The sequence below is a fragment of the Dreissena polymorpha genome, chromosome 5 (genome assembly GCF_020536995.1).
Source record: "Dreissena polymorpha isolate Duluth1 chromosome 5, UMN_Dpol_1.0, whole genome shotgun sequence".
Lineage (NCBI taxonomy): Eukaryota > Metazoa > Mollusca > Bivalvia > Myida > Dreissenidae > Dreissena > Dreissena polymorpha.
The window spans coordinates 77,709,321-77,729,378 of NC_068359.1; the positions used below are offsets into that span (position 1 = coordinate 77,709,321).

At 33.4% G+C, this 20,058-nt stretch overlaps 2 protein-coding genes across 3 annotated transcripts in view; both read left to right on the forward strand.

Moving 5' to 3' along the window:
- Nucleotides 1-20,058, forward strand: part of LOC127882432 (G-protein coupled receptor 157-like) — a 68,446-nt gene that overhangs the window by 30,614 nt on the left and 17,774 nt on the right. The gene's annotated exons all lie outside the window — the stretch shown is intronic.
- Nucleotides 14,288-16,359, forward strand: LOC127882435 (uncharacterized). Its single transcript, XM_052431072.1, has 4 exons — nucleotides 14,288-14,416; nucleotides 14,856-15,059; nucleotides 15,464-15,688; nucleotides 16,043-16,359. Exons 2-4 carry the CDS (start codon nucleotides 14,861-14,863, stop codon nucleotides 16,219-16,221), a joined length of 603 nt encoding a protein of 200 aa, XP_052287032.1. The 5' UTR covers nucleotides 14,288-14,416; nucleotides 14,856-14,860; the 3' UTR covers nucleotides 16,222-16,359.

The window sequence follows — 20,058 nt, forward strand, 5'->3', positions numbered from 1 at the left end:
CAGAATGGACAATGTTACATACATAGACACTTATTTACAAACATATTTTACAAACAATATATATTTGATCGTGAATATTTTAGGAGAAGTTTATTTTATTTTTTTATTTGATTATTTTTCATTCAAATGATGTTTTTACTAATTGATATCATAGCCACACGCTAACCACCTGTGCGTAGCACTTGTTAAACTTGTCGCAGTCCGCGTGACTAACGAATCCAATGTCATTTTGCAGCGCACAACGGGAACATACATCGTCTATAGGAGTTGCTTTTGTGTTAATAAAACATTAGACCCACACCAACATAACATCGAGTTTCGTCATGGTATCTGGAAATAAATTATTATTCATGTTGTTAAACGTCCACCAAACTATAACCAAATTGAATATCCATATAGAGTTTAATGGATATGAATTTTGTATTTTAAGCACTTGACAAATATTTTATTTTGAATTTCGTTTCATCTTGGGGGGGGGGACGAATAGGATGCCAATACAATTCACTCTTTCGTACAAAAACAAGATTACACAATAAGTTATATAATTGTTCTTGTAAATATATTTCAAAATTTCTTGTAAAGACGTTTATATCACTTAAACACGTTATTAGAAGTTTACAAAAACTATGTATCGTAACAAACCTTAGCTGAATAATGACATTAATTATAAAAATATATCAACCTATAATCCAAATATCTAATGTTACCTTTTTAACGACGTTGTTTGTAGATCTGAACGCCGCTCAGTTGTTTCTATGACTTAGCGAAATGCGTTTTGATACCGCTAATTCTTGCTTATAAATGAGTATTCATTCTGCTTCAGTAGTATTTGCCGTCAATGAACGCTCCTTTGCGCAAATATGATATAACGTACATTGCGTTGTGCAACACAGACATATTTACCGAGAATGCGTACAAAATTGATGATGTATTATTCTCTGCACATGTCAGTGTTATTATATTGTTTTGTTTTAGGGTTGATTGAATTATATTTTTTGTGTAAAGCAAATGAAACGGCCTAGGAATATTTTCATTAAATATGTTTATTGCATTTGTATGAGTATTTATTATTTATTGTTCAAAACACGCCGTTGTGATGCACAATTTTGGTGAAATAAATATGCATTTCAGTGATAAAAAAAACATAGCATATATTAACAACAAAATTCTTAAACGACTCGACAAAAGGTTATAACGATTCCACATAAGGTTATTTAGAGATGCGCCCTATTAATTTACAGTGGTATATGTAAAACGCCTTCCTTTGTTGAATGATACATTTAAGAGCAAACTGATATGTTCAGCATTGTCTTTTCAAACATACCGCACATACCTACAATCAAACGTTCGGCTAGGTCGAGTATGTATGAGTGGCAGTTATTCGGGTATATCTGTAACAATGACCTATATCCGATGGTTGGCATCTGTATGTTTTTGATTTTCGAAAACAACATTGTATTACTGACAATATGAGAAATAGGATTATTAAATCAAACAAGTGTTTGGAACAGTTTGATCTGGCTTATATATCCATTACACGACTTCAAGAGAAAACGAATTGTTTGGCATTTTATATAACAGAAATTCATAAATGGAAATAATTAATCGCAATTATCATATGAACGGATGTATTTTTAAAGGACGTTGTGTGTGTCAGCATATTTGTTAAACTCGAGGCATGTATCTTAATAACACGAAATGAACTGTACACATTATTTACAATATCGACATTGTATATGCAAGTGCGTCTGCATGATAAAAACACTGCCATGTTGAATAATATCATGTATCATAGATATTTACCCATTTTTTTCGTATCTTTACACTTTCTTAATTAATAATAGATTTTTATCTTTGATTTACTTATTATTAGAAATAAAATATTTAAAAAAAACAACATTCCCACAGTGTCTTGTGTCACTCGTTATATGAGCAAGTAACTAGTGCGCAGAAAAATCACTTGATAATATTAGTATAATAGTTATCATATTCGTGTTTTTTTTATTGTGTTATTCAAGTGATTGATGTTACTCAAGTCAATCGACAGAGAGATTAAATAGTTAAAGATAAAATGTCTATGCTTTGCGAGTGCACGATGTTAATAGTGCGGCCACGTACCTGGTCAAGCCAGACGGAATTAAGTGGCAGGTTGGTGCATCCTCCACCGCACTCGCTCGGTTCCGCCCAACGACATCTCAACCTGTCTCCATCCGGGTCCTCGGCAGGTATTTCCACCACGCTCGTGCAGTTTTGCGCGATTCAATTATTATGAAAGAAAGTTAACAAGTTTATGATTGTGCGTAATAACAAGATCACAATACTTTTTCTAATCAGGGACGACTCTTTCCGTTTTTATGATTTTTTTCGTTTCAAGAAAGACTCTTCAAAGCAAAAATCAAGTTTATGCGGAAAGTGTCGTCCCATTAAACTTCCTTTCCACATAGCACGGTCCATATATATTTATTTTGTAAACGATCTTTTTTTCAGTAAGTGAGTAAAAAATACTTATGACAATTATGACACAAATGTTTTATAATGAATGATGTTGACTTCATCTTAATAAATAGTAAGCAAAAAGATTTTACCCCAAAAATGACGGGAGGGACGAATACGGACTCTGGTTACTTGTGTTTTTGTCGCTCCGTACGTCAGTGATAATCATCGTCTCCAACGTTCCGTATTCATCGGCTAATGTGTTAGACGATCTTATCCAAGGAATGTGGGACAGCCTTGAAACAAAGATATTAAAATAACCTTTTGTACCCAATAAAGTACGGGACGGACGAATACGGTTTCTTGTTTCCTTGTCACTGCTTACGTCAGTACTTATAACTGTCTCCATCATACCAACTTTCAGTGGCTGCATTGTTTGACGACATATACCATGGAATTTCGGCCACCCAGGAACTAACAATGTTTCGAAAAATTTCGAGAGAGAGAGAGAGAGAGAGAGAGAGAGAGAGAGGGGTTTCGCAACTCTTGCCTCCAATAGATTCAATTATATTTTATTTGCACGTTGGAGTAAAGTTTTGTATTCCTTTCTGTTTGTATGTGTTTCTTAAATATTTTGATCATTGTAAGCTGCTTGCAAATCTTACCTAATAAAATTTGGAATGTTTGGAAGGCTAACTTTGAACATTGCCTCCCCTTGTTCCCAACCATTCACGTCTGATCGACTGACTGACGTCAGAACGTAGCCGACGTCATGGAGAGTGATCCCATTCCCGTCCACCCATTGTTCGATATGTTACATCCGGGGCCACAAGGTCCTGTCCCTTTTTCCCATGCCATGCGGTATGTCAGACGAAGCTTAATATAGATAATAAATGCATGCACAATGCAATAAATAACATTAACATTAAATCATACTGTTAGGAACGTCTTTGTCTTTGAAATGTAAAGTAAATGGGAGACATGCATTTTATAACACATATACAGTCAAACTATAAATATGTAAATATTCTCCAATTTGCTAGTTTCAAATATGGGTAGGTAAATCGAAGGAATGTAACATGAAGTTTAATATGTATTAAGGCAAGCATATATAAAACCTATTTTCAAATCATGAGTTATAATAAACGATCAACGTACCTTTTTCATTCTTTACTCATACTTAAAACGAGCAGCAAAATATCATAAAGAAAAGGGCATGCATATTTCCAGTTCATCCAATGTCTGTTGAATAAACAGGTTCATCAACAACAGCAGAAACCGTTTTGCAAGTTTACTTTTTCAATCACGAAGATAAACGTGTATCAAGTTACATGAAATTGTAATCATTTAAAAGAAGAATTCATATAGCTCATACAAAGTTTTTTTCTGTGTGTCGCTCAGTAAAGTTTATTTACCTCGTGAATTGGTGTGCTGGGGTCGAAGGCATCCAACTCTATACCGTGCAGAGTTAACAATCAATATATGCATAGTACCTCATATCATACACATGTTACATCAATAACTTTTACAAGGCAATATAAACAACATTTGCTAAAAAATTATTTGACATAACATGATTTCTTCTGTCTATTTTCACAACTACCAGAAAAGTGGTGTCAATATAAACAGCAGTTGTTAAAGGAATACTTGACAATTAATTACTTCTTTTCACACCTCATAAAATGGTAAATGATTTTATTTAAAACGTTAAGACGGTTTTTTTGTGAAAAAAATCGTTTTGTATTGAGGGTGTTTCTATATTTTATAATCACTTATCATTTGTTTATAAAGATTACGTAATGGAAATCTGTTTTAACCAGCTTAACAATGAATGGAGACTGATGAAAAAGTTCTTATATACTGAGAAACTAACGAAAAAGCCGATATTTTTTGTTAAAAGTGGATAATAAATAGTAATTGAATGTACACATTATATCTAATACACCTACATAATTATAGTTATTATAATGAAAATTTTTAAGAACAAATAAAATAATAATGTAATGAAACCAACGGTTTATGGATGGACCAAAATAAATAAAGAATGAGTATTGTGTACAAAGGACCACGCAAATTAATCGCATGCCTTTTCGAAATCTATTTGGTGAAGTATCACATAGGTCTCGTTTTTTTCAGTATATGGTACTTCTTTTAAAAGTGAACATGTATCGATTTCATTTTCAGTACGGAATCTGCATTTTGCCCATGAGTTGTTCAAAAATAGTTTACTTTTACACGTGATCATAGTACAGTATGCTGAAAAACACAAATCGTTATGCAAAAGGATATTTATTTAGCTTCAATCATGCACCAAACCAAACAAAGAAATTAAAGCAGCAATATTGCAGTTTTGTGAAAATTACTAGAATTGTTGTTCCACAAGCACCTGCTTTGCAGATAGAACACCTGTAATAACCGTTTGCAAGAAATGGACATGCTTCTATAAAAGGGAACAAAAAAATGAAACGTACCTTTAGTACCTCGCTCTAAAAAAAATATTATAATTAAAAAAAAATATTTAAAATGTACTTTTTTACGTTACGAAAGACTTAAATAATGTTAGAAAAACATACTTTCTGAATAATTATTTAGCGAAATATGTGTGTTACTTTCAGCTATTAAAATGCGATACAGGACAATGTTTCTTCATAAAACACAACGCTAAATATTATGAAGATTAAAACCCGGGTCCAACTTAGCAAGGAAAAAATCGAAGCCGCTGTCCGGATAAATGTTTATCAAATAATGTGCTGACTGAAATACAGAGATTACTTAAAAATGAGCTTTCTTGTATAATCTGTTTTGTAAATATGGAAACTCTATGGATACTGTATGTTATTACGCAGTTACGTTTGAACCCAATAATTAATAATAAGTACTAAAATACAATTGTGATACGATACGAGGTTCTGCCCGATTTTAAGACAGCTTTAATCGCTTATCGTACGATTATACGAACTATTGTCAAATAACGTTTGTTAAATTGTCTCTTCTGATTGCGGCTTTAATCTTTCATAAGGAATGTCACCTACTAATGTTGCGATACAATTCCTTGACTTTCCTTGCGTCGTTATGTATCTAAAATTTACATCTTACTTCTGAGTGAGTGAGTATACAATACATATTAACACCACTGTATATTAAGCATATATTAACATTTGTGTAATATATATATATATTACACAAATGTTAATATATGCTAAATTTATAGTGGTGTTAATATGTATTGTAGATTCACTCACTCAGAAGTAAGATGTAAATTTTAGAATTTACATATATATATATATATATATATATATATATATATATATATATATATATACACACACCAAATTGTATATAAATATCAACATTCTTATACAAATGAAAGAACGTCCAATAATAATAAGTGACAAATTCAGCTTATCGTAACATTTTGGACACATATTTGCAAATAAAAGGTCGTTAAAAAATATCATACACAATTATTCAATTGTCATAATTTGAAATCAAATCATATTATTTGATCAGTACCTTGTTCTGAAGAACCATCCATGAAATCGTGCCACTGAGAAATTTCCCATCAATAGTTTTCAAGGAAAAACTAACAATAAAAATAAAAAATCCGAAAAGTATACTAAGCATGAGCCCATACTTCATAGTTTTGATTTAGTTTGCAGCTAAAAAAATCCGACGTTTAGTCTGTTGTGTCAAAAGCGCGATAGTCAAGTCATCATAATCAAATGATCGAAGCTTTTATATCGTCCATATGAATTGAAAATGCTGTTGATTGGGTTACTTCATTGTAGATACATACACAGAGGGTATGCAGTCAACTACTGAAAGTTTATTATGAATTATTTCGTTCCGGAAACCTGTGAAATTTTGAATGTTGATAGCATACTAGTTTAAGTACGCTAAATAGCCCTAATGCGTATGTCTTAGATTTAATACATTTGCGCGCATACGTTGTTTATATTAAACGAGAATACCTAGTGATAACAAAATTCATGAACCTACTATGCCATAAGCACAACTCAAATGTCATGTCTTTTATGGCAAACTCTAATAAACACAAGGTTTTGGGCATGTTGTGTTTAGATATACTTTGGTGTGTTATCTGTTTTTAAACATATTTAACTAATGGAGAGTTGGTTCCTTTTTCCTAGTTCCTTATTCCTTATTCGAATAAGGAATAAGGAACAGTTCCTTATTCCTTATTAACGCGTAACATAATTGATGTAGGGTTTTAATGTATTATTTGTTTTTGCTGAATATGTTTGAATTGTCGCCGATTTAGACTCGCGTGGTTTATACGATATTTACAGTGCTAGTATAAGGGAAGTTAAACAAGGAAATGTGTTTAAGATTAAACGAGTTATTAAATTTTCAAACATAAAGTAAATAATTATAATCTTTTGGATTGAAACTGGATTTAAATTATTTCGAAGGTATTCAGTGTCACTCATCCAACGCGTGCTCTGATGGGAAAAGCCAGAAAGATGTTAAAATCAAATCGAAAATTTCACAAATTCTGAATTAATAACTAACAGCTTGAAAAGTCGTCCCCATGTCGTAAAATATTTTATGTCTTTGGCATTTTGCAAGGCTCTTATAATGAACACACATGTTGCATGATTCGCCATATCGTTGTTTCAATTTTAAGGATCGATAACGTCCCCCAACCCTCTTCCCAACCCCCGTTCTTAAAACACACACCACCACCACTTGATTCAATTCAGAACTTAAGATTGAATTATATCTAATTAATAAACATTTTTCAAGTAAGTACTGTAAATCAATAAAAAAGAAAGCATAAATACGAGTCCGAATGGATAAATCGTATTGAAGAATTACGACAAATGTCCGTTTGATTTCGATAATTCCTAAAAATGTGTGTGATTGTAATGCGATTTTTTTTACTATGCTGTGATTTGGTCAAAAACTTCCTTCGGCATTTGTCAAGGGTAGTTCAACAGCGCTAAGTTTGTTCTCGGTTAATAAGATTGGAAGATTTTTCGGCGTAGATGACTAAGTTCTCTTTTTACCTAGATTTATTTCGATAATTATTCAGCGGAAAAATTCAATGCTCGTTAGAAACTCTAATTTACGCGAAGTTTCAACAATTGTTTATGTCTACCAATAACTGAAACATACATGTTTGTATTAAAATGTACATAAGTATGTATAAAGTTGTTAAAACATAGTCATGAAAACATGTTCGACGATAACACTAGACCTTTAAATATAAATGCATAGTATCGGAGGGGGTAGTCACGTGGTAGTCAAGATGGCGGTGTAAATGCCGAGACAGGATTTTTGGCCGTTAAATAACCTTTATTTCTTGTTTATTTTGTTAAAGTCGCTCACTACCCAGCCATACTAGCAAAAAAGTTACTAGCGTTTATTTTTTATTAATGTTCACACTATATCTCGACTTGACTCGCTGCGAAATGTCTTAGCGTGATGACCTAATTAATACTCGACTAAGAACATTTGCAGCTTGTAAAGTCGAGATATAAAGACAATTTTAATACGAAATAAATGCTTATCACTTTTTTGCTGATATGGCTGGAAAGTGAGCGTCATTAAAAAATAAACACAAGTAATAAAGGGTTTAAACGGCGAAAAATACCTGTCTCGGCATGGACCTCGCCATATTGACTATCACGTGATTACCCCCTGTGAGAATATCGCATTGGATGTCATATTAAACATATTTTCGTATCCATTGACATAATTAAAAATTATGTTATTTCATCTACATAAGCGCTTTATAAACAACAATTAGTAACCTCCAATTTACTGCGGATGTCCGGTTAGCGCAATGGTTGGTAAACGCGTTTCTCACCTACTTTAGGCGACCAGTTCAGAAGATTATGCAAATTGTTTTTGTGATCACCATATTTGACAGGTGGGGGTTCCCCGGGTACTCTGGCTTATCCCCACAACACAAGAACACAAAAACATTGAAAATCTTTCAGTAACAACTATCTAACTGCAAAATTGAAGCTTAATTAGATATGAGTGCTGGGACACACTCCGGGTCCACTTATAATGCATCCTTAGACGCGGAGGAATCTCATACAATTTAAAATGCTTACACTGGCTCAATTAAGAACAAAACGTCTGTGAAAAGGTGCTTGCAAACTTACTGGGCATCATATATTGGGTTGAATGTCTATAAAGTCAAATAAACTTTTTTTTAATAAATTTGATTTCTGCTATCCATATATGTGTACAGGGAGACAACCGGTGTATACGCGTATACTGTGTTCAAAGTTTGCGTCCTTATTTATTACCCTAACAAGTCACATTGATTCAACACCACCATTGAATATAATTAGTGTTGAACAAGCACGCTATTAGAAAGCAAATTTCATACAGATACAAACGTACGCGCATTATGTGATACATCGTGTCTAATACATGTAAACCTTTAAATAGTGTCAATATACATTTCGCTTGTTTTTGGATAAACACATATATCGTATTCGAATTTCCTTTTCCATACGTTTGATTGGTCTTTGTCGGCTCGGATACTACTAAAATGTACCCCGGGTACGGACAATAGACTGAAACGTAAACGGGAATTCTAACGCTTCATTGGTCGTTGTCGGCATTTTTTTTTCAAATTAATAATGTTTATGTCAAAATTCTGTTAAATGGCCTCTATATAAACGAAACTCCTACTCAAAAAAGCATGTTGCAGGTTTTGTTGAAAAAATGATTTGTATTCCTTAACGCGTTTTACGTCATAGGATATTTGGCGGGATTACAATTCGGGTACAGTCTTAATTTGCCGGTAATGGCCCCATTCCACACTACGAAAAAAATCCCACGATTCGCTACGATTTCTCACATTTATTGAATCGGGAAGACTCGTGACAGTCTGCGATTCCTTATGACAGTGGTACGATTGAGTTACGACGAATCATGGGGTTCGGTTGAAGTCTTGCGAATAGGGTCGCGACATCACTACGGTGTGTAAGAATCTACTGCGACTGTACTACGATCGATGCAGATCGGTCACGACTAAGCTAGGACCTGACCGAACGCACCCATGAATTCGGCTCCAATATCTACTCATATTGATTCTAACACGGCACGCGACTTGTTTTCTATAGACAAAGAAGGAAATAAAGTGTGGATTATTCTGCAATAAATTATGGGCGGAGCTTAATGTTTCTTAAATAGTTCCGAATAAATAAAGAAATAATGAAACAACAAATTGTATATTTGGTGATAAGTGGCATGACCTCGCCTGCTAAGAATTTGTTTGTTAAGAAACGTAATTAAGAAAACATTTATGGCATGTCAGCTTTTCAGAAGAATTAACACATGTGACGTCATTTAGTTTCTATGAGTGTTGTTTTCAATGAAAGCGACGTAATTTGCAAAATATTTATGAATGAAAACGACGTCAAATGTTTATACAATTCAATGACGTTACTAAATAGTGAACTTTGTACCAAGAAGGGCGGTGTATTGAAAAATATAGTTCACGTCCAAAAGCTTGAAGCAAATCAATCAGAATCGTGTAAGAATAGAAATAATATTTTTCTATGATGGCTTGTTGTCGAATAACCCACAGTAAGGAGTATAGATTCGTGTTATCAAAGCACTCGTGCTCCGCATTCGTGATTTAATTCCTACGCATCTATAACCCTTACTGTGGGTTATTCGACAACAAAGCATGATGGACAAATGTTATTTCTTTATCATTCTTTACAAAATCGAAACTGTTTCGTTACTAAATCGCGAGAATCTTAGCGGGCTCGCAACTCAATCGGGGTGAACTCTTGAGTGTCTTGACAAAGTCGTAAATGATTCGTAGACAGATCACGTGATCACCGATTTTCCGATTAAGTCAAGAATTACCTAAGATTCCATTACGACGCCCAAGAACGCACTACGACACTGTTACGAGTCAACTGCGATTAAATTCAGTATTGGAGGTCTTGGTCAAATTTTAAACACGTTTAAAAACTGGCCGCGATTTTTGGGGAGCTCACGACTCGCCCGCGACTAGCGACGAATAAGTTAGGACCTTCGCCCATTGAGTTACGAATGTCCCCGACCTCAAAATATTGGAAATCGGGAAAAATCGTGGGGAATTGGGTCGTAGTGGAATACCCCTATAACATGTTTGTATATTTTCCGTTTAAGTATAGCTATGAGTACCCGGACGGGATACATTAAAGAAATTCCTGAGCCGACAATGACAAATTGAGCTTTACTTACGGTTATATTACACTAATTCCGATTCCCATAGTGTCTCATTATAAAACTGACAGCTTTCAAAGCATTTTCGTGCCTTTCCGACGTATCAATTTTTCCGATCCTGCTATCATTTCAAAGATGGACATGTCCTTTTCCAATGATTGCAATCAAAAACATACCGTCTTGCAACTTCTAAGAAAGTAAATCGCTCTCGCATGCACCCAGCGTAGGAAACAGTGTTACAGAAGCATTATTTCGACAAAAGACCCATACAATAGAACCTCCCCCCAACAAAAAAGTTCACCTTTCAAGTTAGCTTCCGATCCAATGCATCAAAGTACTCCAGACACATACAGGTTATTGGAAATGAGCACAAAAGACATGCCTCACATTGTAAAATGGCTTTTATTTAAAAAGAGAACAGAAACTCTTTAGAAATAGGCACTATTTTTTACTGGATCGTCTCCCTAATCTTAATTGCATGCTAGGTCCCCTAATATCATTATCTCCACGCTCAGTTTTCGTTCCATGCTCAAACATAAAATATCTGCCATCACAAGAAAATCCTACCAGATTTGTAAGGATTTTCTTTTGTTTTGTGTTAATATTATATTCTGAAAAGTAGTATCATTTTCTTGTATATTTTGAAAAAGTGAATAATAAGGTTCATAATAAAATAATATATACATTAAAAAAGTAAAAATAACACCGGGACAAATATTGTACAATGTGGCTCGGCTATCATCACGTGGTTGGATATGAAGGCAGGGATTGGATCCAGCCATGCTGGTTCCAGTCAAATCTCTGCGCGGAGGTCGCCAATATCACATCAGCGGTTATCTCCCCTATCTATCAACAAGATTCTTAAATTTTTAATATTTAATATTTTAAAGCATTATTTTAAAGCATTTTACAGACAGTGTATTCACGTGATGATTTAATATATATATTAAAACACAAATTGTTTAGACTAGTCAACGGTTAACAAGTAAAGCCATGTGGTATTTATGCGAAACGACCATTATGCTTTAGACAAGAACGACATTTATTGCATGAATGCTATGTCAGCTGTTGTTTTTTTTAATTTTGTTTAATTAGTTGCATTAATCATCTATGTAACGTTTAGGGTGAAATATCATGTATTACAAGTATTAGAGTATCGATTACACATGTAATATTTAAATCAAATATTATTTTATTTCTTATGTTGATTCGTTATTAAAATATCGTGTGTATATCAAGTTTTTTGATTATCAGTATTTTTGATCAGCCACTAAAATTATGCGCGAATATCTTAAACTAAAACTACATATAATACAATAATTCACGTCAAGTAAAGATAAAAAAAAGCTGAGTGATTTGCGTCATTGTACTCTGATATAGGAATGATTGGAACAGAACAGAATAGTTTATTTTGACTTATGCATATACACAGCTCATCGTCATAATGATCTTACAAATTGGTCATCCGTGTCTTTTATCACCTCGGAAATTTGTGCATTTGTAGATAATTAAAGTACTTAACAATCAATCCTTGTCTTACAAATGACACTCAAAATTTTAATTAAGTGTTGTGTTATCAATCGTGTTGATTAAAATGTGAAAATAAAACACCTCCTTCATATTTATCAGTGAATCGTAACACTAAAATAGATAAATGAGCTCATACTTCAATGTCCAAACATTATCCGTTTCCAAGTGCTCGCATATTGAAAGAAGATATATAAATATGGCAAATTTAAGCTAGTGGTATTGAAAAAATATATATAATAAAAAGAAATCGTATAAAATATTCACGATCGGTTAAATCTCATTTCGGTAATATATGACATTGAAACTCAAACGTCTAAATGATGTCGACTGTGTTGTAGAATAATCAAATTTAGAATGCAACAAAATTACCTTTGTAAGGAATAGAACGTATGTTTCAATATTTACAACATTTTAATATAAGTCATTTGTAATAAGTAATTTGTAAACCCCTGTAAAATAACAATTACCTGATTATTTGTAAACTTTGTCTGTAAAGCAGACGTAAGAACCTTGTCATACCTTTTGGTGGACGTTGAATGAAGCATGCATAGCTTACTGTTATACAAATTTACACATGCACACTGTTATAGGCGAATGATTGAAGTAATATCACAAATATACATCACAACAATAATACACTTATGTATTGATATTTTATGGACAATATTTCTCATATTTTCATATGAAATACAAATTCATTAAGATCACGTTTTTTTAATAACATACTCAAATGAAAATGAATAGTGAATAATTTTCAAATGTGTCGAGTGTCTCATTTAAAGACTGCTTTGACAAACTCACTTAACAGCCAATTTTAGTTTTCGTGCTGATTCTTAAAAAATAAAGCCACGTTTAAAATTTCAATGTAAGATATCGTTCTAGTTATCCCCCGCCATAGGCGGAGGGATATTGTTTTGGCGTTGTCCGTCCTTCCGTCCGTCCTTCCGTCCGTCCTTCCGTCCGTCCTTCCGTCCGTCCTTCCGTCCGTCCTTCCGTCCGTCCTTCCGTCCGTCCTTCCGTCCGTCTTTCCGTCCGTCTTTCCGTCCGTCCGGCACTTTTGTGTCCGGAGCCAGGGAAGTGCTTTGGCGGATTTCATTGAAACTTTGTATGAGTATAGATATGGATAAGAGGATGATGCACGCCAAATGGCATTGTACACCATCTGATAATAACGGAGTTATGGCCCTTTGTATCTTTTAAAAATGCTTTTTAATGTAAGTTTAGTGCTTTATCTCCATTAACACATGAGCCAGAGCCATGAAACTTACCATAGTTGTTCTCAATCATCTGGGGGTGCTTCTCATTCAACATTCATAATCATAGGGGCTAAGATCAAGGTCACACATTGAGGTCAAAGGTCACAACTTTTGTGTCCAGAAGCATATTGGCGGGGGATATCAATTCATCGAATTTGCTTGTTAAATATGTATTTTGCAATGATCATTTTTTTCCATACGTATTTATTTGAACTTCTTGTACTAGAATTAAAATTAAACCTTTATGACTTTTAATATTAATAAATTTAGTCCGTAACAAAAAAATATAAACAGTTACTCACTAATTAATTAATCTGTAAATAAATTAATGTGTCTTCATATACATTAATTCAAATATCGAAAGCATACTAAGCAGATTTGTTATAGAAAAGGACATGCGGTATACAAGTACAAAACGAACATTTCTTTTCCCGGTAAAAGGAAATGCAGTACAAATTAGTTGATGTAGTAAAATATAATTACGGCCGGTCGCCGTGGTGTAATGGATATGGTAGGTCATGGGTTTGATCCCCACTGTGGGAGCGTTCTTTGGGTCTCACCCAAAGACACCCAGTACTTGTTCTATCCCCAGGAAACGGACTCGATAGCGTTTCAACAAGCCTGAGGCTTTCGATGCAATCGAGCTAACATAAATAGGTTTAAACTAAACTAAATATATTTTTTCATCGAGAAGCAATTTGTTATTAACTTTACAAATTTATTAAATGTGTTGTTCCCAGGGAATCTCGCCTAGTTCAGATTATATGAAAACACACACTGATTACATAATACTTTGACCTAAGCAAGCGTGATAAAAATACACAAAAAACTAGACTTAGATAAGCAGGATATTGTGTGATAGTGAATCAGTAAAACTTGAGAGATAAACGAAATGGTTTTTAAGGCGTTATCGAACTTTAATTTGCATTCAATTCAACAGAATTAGATGCGAGTGTGTGTTTATTTTTGAACAAGAATTAGGACTACACGAGGTATGATGTGCTTATAAATGTTTTATTGAATCGGTTTGATATACGACTAAATGTTTAAAGGGACTGCCTGTACATGTTTGTAGCCTGATATTGTTAGTTTTTATACGTATTTGGGTATATTTTGCAAACAAACCCATATTTTGCATCACAATCCAAATTCTTTGAACAGTATTTGTTTTTAATAAATACATATTAAAATACATGTAATCAAATACGTTATAATGTTTAGTATTGACAATGCAAATGCATATAGCGTGTGTGTGCTAGGTTGCTTGAAATGGACCTAGTAACTGCCCAAATTAGCTGCAAAGTACATTTAAATATCTGTTAGCACTTGAAGGTCAAGTGAACAGCATGTTTACATTGTAGACATGTGAGTTAAGCAATACTAGTATGTTGATATCCAGACGCACTTTAACATGTTTGTGATCGTATTTAGAAGGAATGTTTTGTCCAAACTCTACGGCGGCGGTCGACCAGGTAGAAGAAAGCAATGTGCTAGTGACTTCTGTAGTCAGCTGCATCCTTTCCATTATCGGCGCCGTCATAATATTGCTGACCTACTATTGCATGGAGTCCATCCGCAATACTACAAGGAAGCTGGTCACTGTGCTGAGTGTGGCAGATTTCATAACTTCAGCTGGTAAGTCAAATATAACTATTAGTCGTTTATGCAAATAAGGTGTCATCTTCCAGCTAGTTTATACCCCATGTAAACTAAACAATTCGCTATATATCCACACATTCTGAATTATCAAAAATGAGGATAAGGAAAATTCGCACTCATGTTGTTGTTTTTTCGATGAGCATCACATGATTAAAATGTGTTGTTGCTTTTTTCAAAACGCTTATCATCGTTTAGTGAAAACCCGAATTTAGTTTTGCTATCTTTTGGCCAAATGAATACTAATGATATTTATTTTAACAAATAATATATGCGACACCTTGTATTGCGAGTCGACTGTATGATATTTTTTTAATTTCTTGTTTATTATAAAATAAAGAATAAAACTACATTAAATGATACATAGTTCTTGTCGATTTTAGGTTTTCTCTCGGCGACTGTTGCCCAACAATACACTTCAGTAAATAAACCTTTCTTCGACACCATATACTGCGAGCTGCAAAGCGCTGTTACCACATATTCAAGCATGGTGTCATTTTTCCTCACTGTTGCTATTGCCGGATATTTGTTTTTCGCAATCACTCGCAATGCCGTTGTTGGAAAAGGATTTTATTTAGCTTCAAATATTGTGTCATGGATATTTCCAGGTACATGCGCGTTTCAATATTATTTATTTAATATATATAAATATATTGACTCCCAAGACATAGCTGAAAGTATATTCTTAATAGTTATAATAATATGTAAACACCGTATTGTTTTACATACGTTCAATCTCGGGCAAAAAACAATAATCTGAACAAGGCAATACAAATAATATCACTTCAGTAACGCCGACACTATAATGGATATAAACAGTGGTATTAAAACTGATTTTGTTTGATAATAAAAATATGTTTTGGATTGTTTGTCATGCAAAGTAAAACACTTGATCTTCAATTTCATTACCATATGGGGTTATTAGGTTTTAAATAAGTAAAACATCCTTTATATTTGTGCAGGCATCATTATAGGAGTCGCTTTACAATATAAAATGCTGGGTCGTGCGACTAGTGATCCAATTGGCACCGGTCCTGGTGCTGGGTACGTTGTTATGACTGGGACGAAGCAGCCCAAAACCGTACACTGTTTTACATGCTATTTACTGGAAAATTTTGGGAAATCAGTTGTTACCTTCTGACAGCGACATTTTACGTGCTCCTGAAACTTAAATTGGTAAGTTTAAGTGCACCAAAGCAAACACCTATTTTTCTATTTTTGTAACTTAAGCAGGATAATTATACATTTCATTCAAATTTTGAAACAAAATTCTCTGGAATTAGAGGTGCAATATTTAAAAACTATTGTCCTTGATACTGAAGAAAAATGATTTAATTGCCTCCACATATTAATAAATTATAAGTTATGTTATCCCTTTTTCACAACAAATAAACTATTATTAAGTACAATAAAAACACTTAAAAAAACAATAACAATATTATGAAATGTTTTATTACTACTAGAAAAAAAAACAACAATAATAATGTGACTCACAATATACTGGGACAATTATTGACCAGGGCATAGCTTTTAAACAGTAAGTACAAATGTTTCGTTTCGTTACGTTGTTCGAAGTACGAATATTGATTTGAGAAATACAACAAATCCAACCATAAAACATCAATAGTGTTGCCCGCTTTCTAGCAACATGGTTATAAGTATAAAATACTTTAAGGCATATATTTTGTATACTAGGCAATGATTGTTTAGACATCGAGCAAGCAATTCATTTAGTGTTAGTCTAAAAAGGATATATAGCACGTTTAAAAAATGTAAAAATCTAAATGACCAGTTTGAATGTTGAAATTTCAGTATCTGCATCATCGGTTCCTCACGTTAGACCAACTAAATCCACACTTGAGATCCGATGATAGGAATTTTCCTTTATGTCTGGCTAGTACTGCTATCCATACGGATTTGGGGAACCATTAGGTTTTTAATAACAGCCATCTTGCCCAGCGACAAACTACTGTTGACCAACTTAACATTTAATAAAGCCAACCATGTGTTGTTATATCTTCAAGCGTTTGGCGATCCTTCACAGGCGTTCTTTAACTGCATTCTGTTCTGCCTTTTTGATAAAGAGGTAAGAGGCCGGATTTTCCGTGCAATAACATGTAGAGTCAGTGCACCTAAAGAGCATGACAGTACTTGCAGTAGTCTGCCTTCCGTTGGCCCAAGTGATTATAAAAGCCAAAGATCGGACCCATCAGCAGAGATGTCAGACAGAGCAAAACTTCTTGTCAAAGAGAATCCTGGACATGAAAAGCTCTATCGGTCAGTGAACTGTCGTTGGAGCGAATCAAACGAGGATTCTATGTGAACCATCTGGCGTTAAAAACGTTTTTAAAATTTTCTTTTCTTTTCATCTGGCGTTGCAGATGCATGACCGCAAAGTAGATTATTACCCGTAAATGCAATACTGCTTCTGTTCATTAACGTTGTGTTTAAATGTAGTACACCATACATAAAAAGCTACATGTGTACAAAAACAAACTATATTAAAGTGCACAAACAATATACTATTACAACGGTTTTCCCCAGACGGGAGTTATTATTGTGATTGGAAAAAAACATTAAAGAAACAATTCTGCATTTGTGTTCATAAACTTTGTATTTGAGTGAAATTTATATCCTTTCGTAAATATTGTTATATTTTAAAACATCGCTCCCCCTTATGTGTTTTATGTTTATTCTTGATATTTAAAATAATAAAATCAGGCATGATCTGCAGCACGAACGTCCTATGATGATTCAATGATTATTATTTTCTTAAATCGTGTACGAGCAATATTGATGGTTATCAACAATCTATGATATTAATATCTGTCAACAAAGCCATAGTTGAATAAGCTAAACCGAAGCTCATAGTCTTCATATTTAATCGCATGTTCTACGTTATATATGTCACTATAATACAATTGCGATTGTGTAGCCACAATTACATGCCGCGTTATCATTTTCGGTCAACGGTATTGCAAAATAAACTATATTTTAATTCTCATTAACCTTCATACATTTTTTTATTATATCAGATTGTGCTTTTTTAAGTTTACAATCTTGATAAAGAAACAAATCGTGATTCACAACTGAGAATAAATATTTGAAGTAATTGTTTGGATATAAATCATATAGATAAACATTTGATACCCCGCCTAGTCAAATATCAGTTATCAATACCACAAATATTTATTGATACCCCAGTGCTTTAAGACGCAAATATGATTGTTGCAATACTATAGTTCAATTGTTCGAGAAATAAAAATATGTTTTATTGATCTGACATGTTTTTACTATTTCTATTAACCACAGGCATGAAGTATATTAACAATAACCGTGATTAAAAAATAAATCTTTATTAAGCTTTGCATTTATGTGTCAAGGTAGCACAATTTACAATATAATACAATAAAACATTCTTTATTTTTGACAATGACACTGTGCGTTGATGATAAAACAGCTTAATAATCAAGTGACTTCAGTAATCCCTTTTTTGCTGTCATAAATATAGTCGTTATTAGTTTTGTTTACAATCTTAAACACGGTTAAATACACTTTTAACCGGTCAAAACGACATGGTCCATGTTAAACAAATATGCAATGGCACTATTTTCACGGAACGGCACGAAAGTGTTGATTGTACTAAGACGGTCGAAAAAATGTATATATGATTTTTGGAAATGAGTTGGATGCTGCAGCTGGGACATAGGCCGCGTTGTGTTACTGCAGTCTACTTGAACGCATTATATATATATATAGACTTTTCTTCAACAAGCAGTACCTCAATTCGTTCACATTTTTGTGGAAATAAGAGCAATGCAGTTTTTGCAACATCAACAAATGGGTGCATTCAACAGACACATAAACCTCAAACATTGGATGTCATTAAACTGTTTTGAACGTGTCGCAATTAACGTCTGCTTCACATACAACGGGTGCCGATCGGCCGACATAAATGTGACAACCAGATTAGCCAAAAAGTTCGATATAACGACCACTATTGCAATCCTTATGCGATTCGTGATAGTGGGAATTAAGCAATAGGGTCAAAACTCCATTTGACGATATGAACTGAAAAATCGGTTCTATATTTATGGAGAGTAAGTTGGTTCCTTTTTCATAGTACCTTATTCCTTATTCGAATAAGGAATAAGGAACTATTCCGTATTCCTTCTTCAAGCTTTACATATTGGAGATAGGGTTTTAAAGAAAAATCATGCATACAATTTTTACATCAAAACAAAATAACTTGAATACATTTACTTTATATATAACGTTACATATTTATGTTTCTTTTTCGCGCTTGCTTATGATTTCTTGTTCAAACCGAACCGGTTTATTGTTATTCTAATGCTAAGTTCACATCAATAAAACCTAAAGCATATATCATTAATTTACATGCATGTGATATAAAAGTGCAATCTTGTGCATTTCAACATGTTTTATTTTATTTACAATCCAGTTTCTTTTTCACGGCTGAATAAAGAAAAAGATCCAGTTCCTTATTCCTTATTCAAGCCGAATAAGGAACTGGCGTTTTTTTTTTTTGCTTTAACATCAATGAAATTGATCCAAACTATTTCTACTTAGTTTTAAGTTATGATAATCCAGTTCCTTATTCAGTTTGAATAAGAAACAAGAAACTGGTTTCTGATTCCTTATTCAAATAATAGAATAAGGAACTGGAATGTTTTTCGTATAAATTATAAATAAAAAATGTACCAACGAGACGAATACATCAACGATAATTATTGTAAATATACGTCGGGTATACAAATATTAATTGCAGTACATTTCTACTTTGTTTTATTTAATTATAACATAGTTCCTTATTCGGTTTAATAAGGAACTTGCATTTTCTTACTTAACAAATAAATCAATATGAATAAAGTTTCTTTTAGTTATCTTTTGATATGACATCACTTTCTAATAAAAATGACTGATAACCACCGAGAAGAGCGTCATTTTGTGGGTTACC